General features: G+C 52.4%; 3 protein-coding genes across 3 annotated transcripts; all 3 read right to left on the minus strand.

Moving 5' to 3' along the window:
- Positions 1-1,417: 1,417 nt before the first annotated feature.
- On the minus strand, positions 1,418-3,033 carry POSPLADRAFT_1150699 (hypothetical protein; the record flags this gene model as incomplete). The annotated part of the gene is made up of 9 exons (XM_024486447.1): positions 1,418-1,582; positions 1,661-1,810; positions 1,866-1,919; positions 1,978-2,055; positions 2,124-2,213; positions 2,387-2,514; positions 2,570-2,663; positions 2,719-2,757; positions 2,824-3,033. 9 exons carry the CDS (start codon positions 3,031-3,033, stop codon positions 1,418-1,420), a joined length of 1,008 nt encoding a protein of 335 aa, XP_024336392.1.
- Positions 3,034-4,172: 1,139 nt separating this feature from the next.
- Positions 4,173-7,112, minus strand: POSPLADRAFT_1035828 (hypothetical protein; the record flags this gene model as incomplete). Its single annotated transcript, XM_024477104.1, has 8 exons — positions 4,173-4,610; positions 4,668-4,793; positions 4,854-4,890; positions 4,934-4,979; positions 5,025-5,339; positions 5,385-5,471; positions 5,523-5,962; positions 6,022-7,112. 8 exons carry the CDS (start codon positions 7,110-7,112, stop codon positions 4,173-4,175), a joined length of 2,580 nt encoding a protein of 859 aa, XP_024336393.1.
- Positions 7,113-7,876: 764 nt separating this feature from the next.
- POSPLADRAFT_1150583 (hypothetical protein) lies at positions 7,877-9,063 on the minus strand (the record flags this gene model as incomplete). The annotated part of the gene is made up of 6 exons (XM_024486434.1): positions 7,877-7,994; positions 8,048-8,128; positions 8,183-8,359; positions 8,406-8,537; positions 8,595-8,753; positions 9,023-9,063. 6 exons carry the CDS (start codon positions 9,061-9,063, stop codon positions 7,877-7,879), a joined length of 708 nt encoding a protein of 235 aa, XP_024336394.1.
- Between the last annotated feature and the right edge of the window lie 2,332 nt (positions 9,064-11,395).

The raw sequence follows: 11,395 nt of genomic DNA on the forward strand, positions 1-11,395 counted from the left end.
AAGGGTGTCTGCTTCGCACCGTTCTGCGCTCAGGGTATGATGCGTGGTTGAAAGTGTACTTGATCCTGGAGAGCTTGCGCGAGACTTTGGATACAATTGTTCTCGTACCGAGACCCGCCGTATCCGCACCACCGCAAAAAGGGAGTCTGTGTAGCTTTGAAGGGCACCTCCTTTGCGCGGTGGCCGTGATCGTGGGGTGCAGATATTGTGCCATCCTGGGTAGTCGGCAGACCCCCAAGTCGGCAGTCACGTAAAAGTAACACATCCATCACGATATATCACGCATGACATTTCAAGGTCTGCTTGGCCAACGCTCGAGGACTCTATGGCCAGGTATAGTGACTGATAGACAATTCCCTCAACCTACGCCGGCTCCGGATATCCATGTCTGGCTAGCTCGAAGCGTACAATGACGTCGCCGGTTACAGATAGGGGGCATAGCGGCGCTTGGTAATATGGCTGCCGTAAACGACCTCTCATCCTCAGAAGAGGTCGTTTACGGCAGCCATATATAGGAATTAACGCTAATGTCTCAATATATTGGTGCGCTTGTCGAGGTCTCCCCTGTCGCTCTCTGCTTCCACAATAGCAGACAGCGGCGAACTCTGAACCCCATGACGCGATGTAATCTGACCAGTAGTCACGGAGCCAGACATGCGTACAACACGTTCTGAGCAGGATGGATACATCGACGATCACTGAGAGGACGAGCGTGGGGCCACAGCAAACGTACACCTCACGTTCCTCATTCGGTAGCCTCTCTCCCGCTACAAGCTTCTGCCTCACCTCGCCTCAAAGTATGATCTGCAAGGGGAGGTCTATCGTTATTGTTTTCTGCTGCTATAATTCTGCGATTTTCAAGGACACTTTCTTAATGGCTTAGTGGCGATGCTGTCCAATAATTCACATTAAGCTATTGATCTATTTTCAAGAAGATGGTGAGACAACACACAGGAGCACATTACACTATGCCAGTACACTAGGTCAACAGAAACGAGAGGCATATAGGATGTGAACAAACATGATGGGACACAATGCATATGTGAGTTTGGATATGTGTACGTGGTGGCGCGCGGTGCGATGGTGATTTGCGATGTTGTATGCGGCAGATGCAGATGGCTCATAGATGTATGATCAAGAGTAGTGACGGGCTGGCCGCTAGTGTACGTGACGCGAGGGAACGAGAAAAAACGATGCGGATGCCAATGCGAGAAGAACAAAGCGAATAAGTAAACCAAAATCGGAAAAGGCTCATGGGCTGTGCAGGACGTGAGGTCAAATACATGTGCAATAAGGAAATTTGAGGACATGGCGTACCGCAAACACCGCCCGCTCTCAAAGCTCACGCCTCCGCCCCACCGGGGGACACCCACCCCCTCCTGCCTTCTCCGTGCCCTGGTCTCCGCGGGCTCCTGCCTCACGCCCGCCCGCGAAAGAACTGCACGAGCGCCTCGCCCACTTCCTGAGGGTGACTAATCGTGATATCATGCCCCGCGCCCCCGATCGTCACGAGCTCTGCTCCCGGCACGTATGTGCACACACGGGCGGCGTTGCGGTACGGGACAACCGCGTCTGCCGTGCCCTGTCCAAGGGATTGAAATATTAACGGCTTCAGAAGGAGAGAGAGAGAGCGCGAGGGAACATGCAACCAAATACTCACCCACACCAGCAGCACACGCGTGCCCTCTTTGCTCGCGCGCCGGCCGAGCGCAGCGAACGCGGGCGCGAGGCTGCGCACAGGGCCGTCCCGAAGCGAGGAGGCGATAGCGGGGTTGAACCCCGGAAGGTACGCTGACTGTATGCGCACAAGCTGGAGAGGGTCGGCCGGTGAACACATGCGGACTTCATAAACGGGACCAACTCACTTCGGCGATAGGGTCGTTGGACGGTTTGCCACTCGCGAGATATTGGAGGTAAAGCTGTGAAAGAGTAGGATTTTATATGAGCAGTAATGCAATAATGAGGAGTACGACGCACGCGGAAGGGATAGCTCGCAGCAAAAAATTGAATGAGCGGCGAGGAGAGGAATTTGGAGGTTCGGGACAGGTCACTAGGCTATGCGTGCAGCGAAAGTAGCCTGTGTTTAGCTTCCATTCGGCGCTGAAACAAGGAATGAGACATACATTTAGGAGTCCAGTGGACGCGATGAGCGCTATCTTGTCGGTCACAAGATGTGGAAAATGTGCAGTGAAAGCAGTAGCAATGCCGCCTCCCTATGGTCCGCGACGGCAGAAACGAGATAATACGCATTGGGCGACAGGTCGGCCGAAGAGATGTCAAGACCATGAGGATGAGGATGGGTTGAACATGAGCCGAACAGATTGGCGATAATGGGGTGTAATGGCTAGTTAGCAAAGAAACAGACAGACCAGCGTGAATGGCGTACCATTGACACGCCTGCGATGCATGCTTTGTCCCAGCCTACATGTTGCATAAGAAGAGCGAGCTGAGTCGTGTAAAGACCGGCGTCGTAGGTTGTCTGAGGCGCATCGGAATAGCCGCGGCCGTACAGATCTGCAGATACATATGGGTAGGTGTAGAGCAGGAAGTCATTCATGAAAGGACATACCATACAACAGTACCCGGAAGCCGTTGTCTACAAGTTGCGGCGCAACGTCTTTCCAGATGATCGCAGGCACGGACAATCCATGGATTAGAACGATCTGCGTGCCTCATTTCGTCAATCTGGTGTAGCTTAACATATAAGTCCAGACATACGCGTTCACCGTCTTCAGGGCCTACGAGCCAGTATCGCACCTGATTTGCACGACGAGTCAAAGTTGAACGCATGCCCCTAGTCAAAGCGCAACTGCGTTCACTCACGGTACCCTGTGGAAAGCGCACGTATTGTCCCCCATCATAAAACGTCTCAGGATAGACGGACCAACTGGCGGAGTCGTTGGGGAGGGTCGCCAGTGAGGGATGAACGGTGAGCGTTGTGGAGGCGTGTGGGAAAGCGGTAAGGACGTATGCGAAGAAGACAGCGGCGGGGAGGGCAAGGAGAAACCATTGAAGAGAGGACGAGGGGGACATGGCGGGACGGTGGCTAGAGGGCGGGAGGGGCGTGGCAAGGGCGTGGTTGCATAGCAGTGCTCGGGTGGTGTGGGGGGGACGCTGGTCGACGCGCGCTGGCCCCAGACGCGTCGCAAAAATAGTCCCCACGTGATCTCCCATCGCGTTTCATTCAGCACACAGATGATCAGATCCTGCTACTGTTACCGTCAAGCCTGCATTCGTCCGACTTGTAACGTCAGTGCAACCATATTCCGTCCGTAAATGCGCATAACACGCGTTAATATGGTCTTGTCAGCAACCGCATATTACGGGCCGCTGATGCCTAGAACGCAAGGTGCTCCGTACGTTAGCGTTGATATACTTAGAACAACCCTAGTGCATTGATCTTCCCTTCTCATATCTGGCTCACGTTTTTCTTCAACTAGGTCAATGAGTGCTCGAAGCCCGGGATGTACTGTGCAGATTATGCCGCCATCCCCCTCTACTTATTTACCCACAAAACTGGATTTGACATCGTCGATCTTATTCTTGCGCACCATGAAATTCCTCGAACCCAAGCTCAGCAATGTGTCTCTCGCAAGACTAGAGCTTCAATGTCTTCCGGACGCTTTCATAGCGCCCCCATCTCCCGAGCCCCATCCGCTGTTATTGTAATGTATTATTCTCAGGCGACACCTTAAACTAATCCTCTTCCTCTGGGTATGTCGCAGAAGATACTGTACTTGCCTGTACGGAGCAGACTCCAGGGTCTCCGTAGTGTGTCTTCGTTGACACACGCTCCATTCCCCTTATCCGCATCGCACGCAAGGATGTATCATAACTCTTCCTGCCACTTGTTGGAGGTCATACTATTCCGAAGGCCGTGGGGAAAGGGATTGAGACTATTGACGAATTATTGAAGGCGCTAGCTTTGACTCTGCGAGGATACATTCGCAATTGCCTTGAGGTTTCTCGGTCCCTCGTGTAATATATGCACCAGGCGGTTATCCGCAACGACACTGCCCGTGACGGCATTTCATTTATAGCCTTTCGTCGTGACAATGACTCTGCTGGTCCCCGCTCACATTATTCATGATCCTGGCAATACATTAATATCCAACTGTGATGGCAGCTCCTTTGGCGATACTGCGATGTCTTGCAACAAACCGGTGCGTCCTTCAAAGCGTAACTGCTTCGTTAGCTCTCTTGGTGCCCTTCTTGAGCTTTGCTTTGGCAGCCTGACATGCAGGTACGGACGCCTTGTTCTTCATTCGTCCAATAATAGCCTTGACCTCGCGTCGCTGACGCTTGAAGGCTGCCTTCCAGCCGTCCGGTGTCCCGACCAGCTCATCTTCGATCTCCACTCTCCGCGGGCCCTTCCAGATGTGCCAGAAGAATAGCAGGGTAGCTATGCTGAGCAGACCGAGCAGGCCCAGCGCCACCGAGAGGAGAACTTCGCTGTGGATATCTGTACTTTGGATGCAGAACGCGCCGAGAGCAACCGCAAAGGCAATAATGCACCAGAGCAGGGATGCGACAGGCAGCGCGAGGAAGCATGCGGTCACGGACAGGTTCATTTGGTTCCCCAGTCGATGGGCGTGCATAAGGTAATGTTCCTAGACTCGGTTTTAGAGAAGAGTCACGGCGAGGCGCATTGCGGACCAAAGACTTACAGCCTCCTCTTCGTCTGCATCCACCTTCGGTCTATGTTGCCACGTGTGGTGGACGCCGGAAGCGACACTCATCACGGCAAATACTGACGACACAAGCAGCGCTGTTCGCTGCAGCTCATCAATCGTCTGCGAACGCCCAGTCAGGTGATGTACTGCGATCGAAACGACAAAGGCATTGTTACTCACCCCTACTGCAAGGAATCCCAGGTTTGCGCTGAGAAATCTGTCAGTATGCACATCAACCGCTTGTATCGCTTGTCACTAACCCCACAAATACGGTCGCCAATAGATTAGAGTCTTCCGAGTGAAAGACTAGCATCAGTGAACAGCCACAAATCAGGATCTCAAGTAACGCACCTGCCCATTCGTCCAGGAATTGCTCAAATAACTCCCGTAATACCGATACGTGCACCTGCCCCTTTACCCGTGCACTCTGCAGTCGCAGACGGTACATCCTTTGTACGCCGAACAACATGGCCACCAAGAATAGGTCAAGAATCTTCACTTGCCACGACGGCGGGTCAATCGCAGCGTAACGGTACACCTTGAAGTCGTGTGACCCGTGCTTGTACAGTCGTCGTTCCGCTTCGACCTTAGACATGACCCGCGCAATGTGCCATGCTTGGGCAGGAACGACGAAGAGCCCCCGATCGCTGGCTTCTGTGAGTTGTGCTACGATGTCAGTTTTTCATAATACGCAGAGGCTGATTGGCTCACCTTTCAGATCCGTGTAGACCTCCAGCAATCGCTGTGATTGATGCTCACTGAATGGGAATGCCGTGTCATTCCACTCGAAAATCTTCTCTGCTCTGTATCTCAGCATCCAGTCACGGATTCGCAAATCCGGCTACTTACCACTAGCACCGAACGAGAGGGCACCGAGGAATTCAGCGTTTGCGTCCGCAGGTAGGCGCTTCAGGTGCATCGGGAATGCTTCGATCCGCTTCCAGAACTTCTCCGTCTTGCTCTCATACACGAGCTCTACTGACTGTTTGTTAATCCTCCCAAAGATAGGCTCGATGTACAGGCCGCGCTCGAGATCGATGAAACAGATTTCGGGTTCCTCGTTTCCGCCGACACCTCGGACGATCGCATGCTCGGTGCCTGTCAGCTCGATGCAGAGCATCTTTCTGGCCCTGACGAGCCGCTCACGCAGGTTGACTACATAGGCGACGACCGAGGAGGGCATGCCTGGTTGTTCTATGTCGTCCGTCGTCGCGATGCGCTCCTCGTCATGCCAGTAGTAGAGATTGCCGTCAAGGTGGATATGCTCTGTCCAGCCGAGTAGATCGGGCCTGAGCTCGCAAACGATCAATAAGGTATGTTACACCCACTTCATGCGCGACGAGCTTACCGATCCTTCTCATCACCTAAAGGTGTCGCAGGTGTACCCCCGTCACGCCTTGTGACCTTGAGCTGTCTTGGCTCTTGAAGTGAGAGAGTCGGTTCTGTGACGGTGGGCGTTGACGCCGTCGTTGATCCTGTAGTTCCCTGTGAAATGCCGCCGGACTGCGTCTTGGCGGTTGGTTGGGACAAGGGGGAACCAATCGTTCCAGTGGTAGCCACCTTGGGAGTGGGTGAAACAATGGTGGTCTCGACGAGCGCAGAGGACGCGCCGCTCGCAGAGGACACGGTTGGATGTGCTGGAGGATTGGAAGCACGGACCACGGGTGAGGGGCGGCTCAGCGAGCATTGGACAGACGGAGGCTGTACGCCCACTGCAGGAGCTCCAAGAGTGGTTGTGGGCATGACCGTGATCACGGGCGGCTGTGAAAAGTTGATGACAATTGGCGGTGTCGCCTTTGGCTGCTTCTGGGTAACAGTGGCCACTGTTGGTGACTTAATGGATGATCCGAACATCGCTGCTGGCTCAGGTCGCACTCGCTTCCTCGCATCGGCATACTCCAGCGCAGAGATCGCGCTCTCCGCTTTCCTCGCAGCAGTATTTGCGACGGATGTACCCCAAGCAGTATTTTCCCCTTCGTCCGGGCATATTTGGACAGAATGACCTCGATCTATACGCTTCCCTTGGCCAGAATGGCTAGGCACTGACAGACTAGTCTGTTTGCCCTTGTCGACCAAGGTCGGACTCGATAACATGGTTGAAACGACGGGCGTGGGCAAAGTTGAAGATCCGTGGTCAACTTGCTTGCCTTTGTCGGCTCTCGAGGACGTCATCTGAGTAGTTGTGCTAGGTGTATCCAAGTCCAAGGAATCAGTCGAAATGGAGACGCCGCCTGTCTGCGACGTATACAGCGCATTGGAAGCCGGAGTGATGGTGGACGGAGGTAGGGCTGTGCGCTGGAAGAGTCCTGAATAACGATAGGTGCGACCGGGAGCCTGAGGTAAGTCGGGACATGGACGCTCCTCTGGTGGGATGTCGCTCGGCATGATGTTGATGCCGAGCATAGCCCGTAGGTGGTCAATCGAGTCGGGCGTGGACATAGCTGAGTTAAGTGATGGCGACATTCACTTCGAATGAAGAGAATGGGGAACAGGTCAGTTATTCGAGGCAAGGATCGGGACGCACCTGGATGAAATTTTCAAGAGCAACACGGGTGTCTGGACGGTTATATAGCAGACATCGTCTGCGTGGAGATGCGCCACTGCGAAGCATGCTGACGGTTTGAAATGTCGATGTGACATGGCGACCATACCGTTGTATTCGAGATGATAGCACAGGATAGAGAACTTATTGTTGAGGGAAGAGCTGTCACATAAACTCTAGCGACGCCATGCGTGCCTCACGGTCCGGGTCAGCTGCAAGGAGTGTAAAAACAATACGTCGGCCGGAAAAGTATCGTTGTTGATGCGTTGTTTGTTGCAGTGGGTCCGTGTGGTACCTTGCGCTTGACATTGCCACCCGCGCTAGGTAACCGGGGCAGTGTGCCTTGTTATCCGTTTGAGATGTACATCGGAATAGGGCACTCTTCTACTTTTTACACTCTCGCTTCACCGCTGATATCAGGCGAGACACTACTGAAGGCGAGACTCAGAGAACGCCTCTCTCACGTGATCGTGTTGCGCACTAACGCGTCACGCTCGCACTCTTTCGTAGCAAGAGAAAACTGCACGCTTGGAGCGAAGGCGTCTCAGATTCGAACGTGGCGTAGGCTTATTTGTTGAAAAAACTGAATACAGTCGGCACTACATTGCTTATGCTTCTTGCTCAGCCTTCTTCAGCGCTGTAGCGAAAGGATTATGTAAAACTATGCAAGACGCCGGGAAGGACACTTGTACTCACCATCTGCAGCTCGTGCAATAATGGCGTGGTACTTAGCATGAGCTTCGCGGACTGGTTCCATCGTTAACATAGCAGTGTGCCATCTGTGTCCCATTATTCCGGCAGTGCTCACGTAGACAGGTTAACGAGGACTCACCTATGTACTGCAGGGAAGTCCTTCTCAAGATTGAATTCTTTGTAGTCATGTATCAGCAGTGCAAATCCGGCGATATTCCATCTGATGTCTGCGCCATCAGCTTGAACCCAGAGCGCGGCGAGGGAGGAAACATACGCAACAAAAGACAGGTCCGCAATGGTACACTTGTTCCTAACGAGCCACTCTTGCTTCGATAGTACGCTCTCGAGCATGCTGAGAATACGAAGCGCCTCTTTCTGGTATCTTTCGAGAGCGCTCGGGACCTTCTCAGGGTGGCTCCGGCGGAACCAACCACCTTGGCCATAGTAGGGACTAACCATATATACGAACACGCTCATAGGGTCAGAACTCGGACAACTGCTTACCCTTGACCGAGGCCTGGAAGAAGAGCCATTGCAATTGAGTGATCTTCTCATCAGGCTCGACAACGGAGAACTTGTGATCGGTGTCGTAGTTGTCCGCGAGATATACAAGAATGGCATTTGATTCCCTACCGAGGCATTTCAGGATCACTCGTTAGCAGAAATGGATATAGAATGTCGCATACCACACCACAAAATCGCCGTTCTTGTGGTCAATCAGAGTCGGAATGCGGCCATTTGGGTTGTACCTGGTATACTGTGGAGACTTCTGCTCTTGTTTACTGAAATCGAGGGTGACGGTTTCGTAAGTCAGACCGAATGCCTCCAGCACGACAGCAACCTTCCTGTAGTTTGTGATGCGGTGAGCAAGGCTCTAGAGCTACGCTTATCGCACGCACCATCTGTTCAGTCCAAGCTCGTGTTGAAACGCGCAGCCCCGCGTGGTCAGGAACGAGCTCGCAAGCTCGGGCGCGCGAGTAGCCGGGGGCCGGAGGCCCCTATCGTAGTATAAAACGACCCCGCGCGATGTACATACCGCACGCGATTGTCCCTTACGGGCATCGCTATGCCCGTGGACAAACGCGCCCCGCGCCGTTCGCACCCTTGTTCCAACAGCTCGTTCGTGTAAAGCGTGAAATGCTTTCCGTGCGACATATTGGCAGTACTGCTGAGTCGGAGAGCCAAGAATAAACACGACCAACGTGATACACATCATAATTCGAGAAGCACTTCCGAATTTATACTTGCGCATCGGTGCACCTCAACAGTCCTTAGAAAGCCAATGAATAATGCTAGAGTCCTCTGCTTCATAAGGCTGATTTAAGCGAGCTGTCAGTGATGTAAGCACGCCATTGGTGCTAGCTCGTACAATGGCTTGTGCTGACGCATGTTGATGTGGCTCGTATCGGTAACGGCATTCTTCAAGTTGATACACACAGTGGGCGAGCCTTTTTTCGTCAGTGCTCTCCAGAGAATACGAGTAGAGGTGCACGAAGACAACTGTTAAGATGCTCTGCACGCTCTCTAAGAGAATGAAAAGCGTTTGAAACTTGGATACAATCTCAGCCACCGGAAGTTGCCGTTAACGGTGGTCCTAATCAATTCTGACCTTCCCATTTCAGGCTTGCGTAAATTTCGCACTCCGCAACTGGACTACACAGCCAGAAGTTCTATTAGCCCACACTCAACCCGCGCCTCGTGTGCGGCAGGTACAAAACACCTTGTGTCCCCGGCACAAGTGTAGTTTAGCCTCGATACAAAATCTTTTGTTTGTACCTGTTCTGAGCCATCATTTTGACCCATGCATCAGTTGCTGTGCCCTTGCGCCAGGGTTAAGTTTCGCCATCATGTGACTTACATTTACAAGTGCTACCGGCGTGACAAGGCAGTCATGTGATAGTATGATGTGACAGCGACCATCGAGTCAAATTTCAAGTGTGCTCTACTCTTCACCCTGTTCCTCTCATCCATCTGTGGTGACTTCGTGTTTTCTTCATTGCTACCTATCTCATGATTTGTGTCTTCTGAGCTAGAGCTCCTGGTGAATGTACCAGTACCCTGATTGCATGATCAGGAGCATGTATTTTCAGCTGACTTTTTTTGATTTTGTTCCAGAGATGGTCTTATCATGGCTCCTCCTCCCTTGACTACACCAGTGATGAAGACTGCAAATGTGAATGTGAGCACTGCTGTCTTCTGGCCTGCGGACATAGGCTGGAGCATTTTCTCACTTCTTCGTTGTCCCATACAGTGTTACAGAGTTGCATTTACACCTTATAATGTACATTTAGACTTCCTGTTATATGTAATACAATAATTCTATTGCATTGTGAGCTATCTTGTATAATGGGTGAACAAGAATATAGTGCTGGGGTACAGGTGGTGACGGTTGTACATAGGTCACGTGAACTGGATGGGATTTGTCCCTGGGCGGGACCCCACGATTTTGTCCCCGGGTCAGGTGCCAGTTGCGCTAGGGTTGAGTGCACACAGATTAAGCATGGGTTCATGGAGTTGCCTGCCTGTGTACCCGCATCAAGACACGGGCCTCAGCGCTTTGCGTTGAGAATCTATCAGAGGTACCTCCTTGTGACTTTGCTGCCAACTGCAACAATGTCCTCTGTCTCTCTAAGACTTATGTGTTTATCTTCGCTTCTGGCCCATTCTCGTCAGGAGCGACTCCGAGTGCAAATCATGGCAGAATATCCTCCCGAACGAATGTATCCTTACAGGGTGTAGTGGCATAATCATGGCCCACAAAACAGGGTGCGACACTGTACTATGGTTCAACCTTCGCGAAGTCATGTTGGCAGGATTACTGGAGGCTACCATCTCTTGTGGTGCTATTGGCAACTGTCACAAGTTGACATGGTGTCTAGCCATTTTTTAATTTTTTCCTTTCTGCGGGCTCAAACCCATGACCTCTGTACTATATGCTTGAATGGACAAGTCCCGCTGCCATATCATGTTCTCCTGTAGATAAGATTAGATAGGACAGCAGTGCATGGCACAGCCCGGGCTCCGCTGACACAACTGCTATGACACATTGGCCCATGGCCACGTCAGCAGGAAGCATGCTGATACGACCTACGAAACCCTAACCCCTAACCTGGGTGCGACCTAAAGGGACTAGAGAGACGGATTATAGTCTAGTGAGAGGGGAGTTAGCAGCAAGGTGTCCCGCGGTTCGAGTGAACACGAGAAACGCCTTCGGAAAAGGCTACGAACAATGGGGAAGCTACGAGGTGGCTTCGACACGTCGTCGAAGCTCCTCGGAGGCTGTGGATGGTTAGTGGAGACGATCGAAGCTCGGGAGAGCTCTTCGAAGAATCGTAGAAGAAAGAGACAATTCGATAGGGGGGACTTAGCTAGGACGCGGTTCGCAGTTTCTTCGACAATAGTCGAAGTCGAAGGGTTCGTCGAGACGGTATCGACGAGTAAACACAGTGGACGAGGTTTCGAGGTTACGCAGTGAGGGACGAAGTGA

This window comes from Postia placenta (genome assembly GCF_002117355.1).
Source record: "Postia placenta MAD-698-R-SB12 unplaced genomic scaffold POSPLAscaffold_12, whole genome shotgun sequence".
NCBI lineage: Eukaryota > Fungi > Basidiomycota > Agaricomycetes > Polyporales > Adustoporiaceae > Rhodonia > Rhodonia placenta.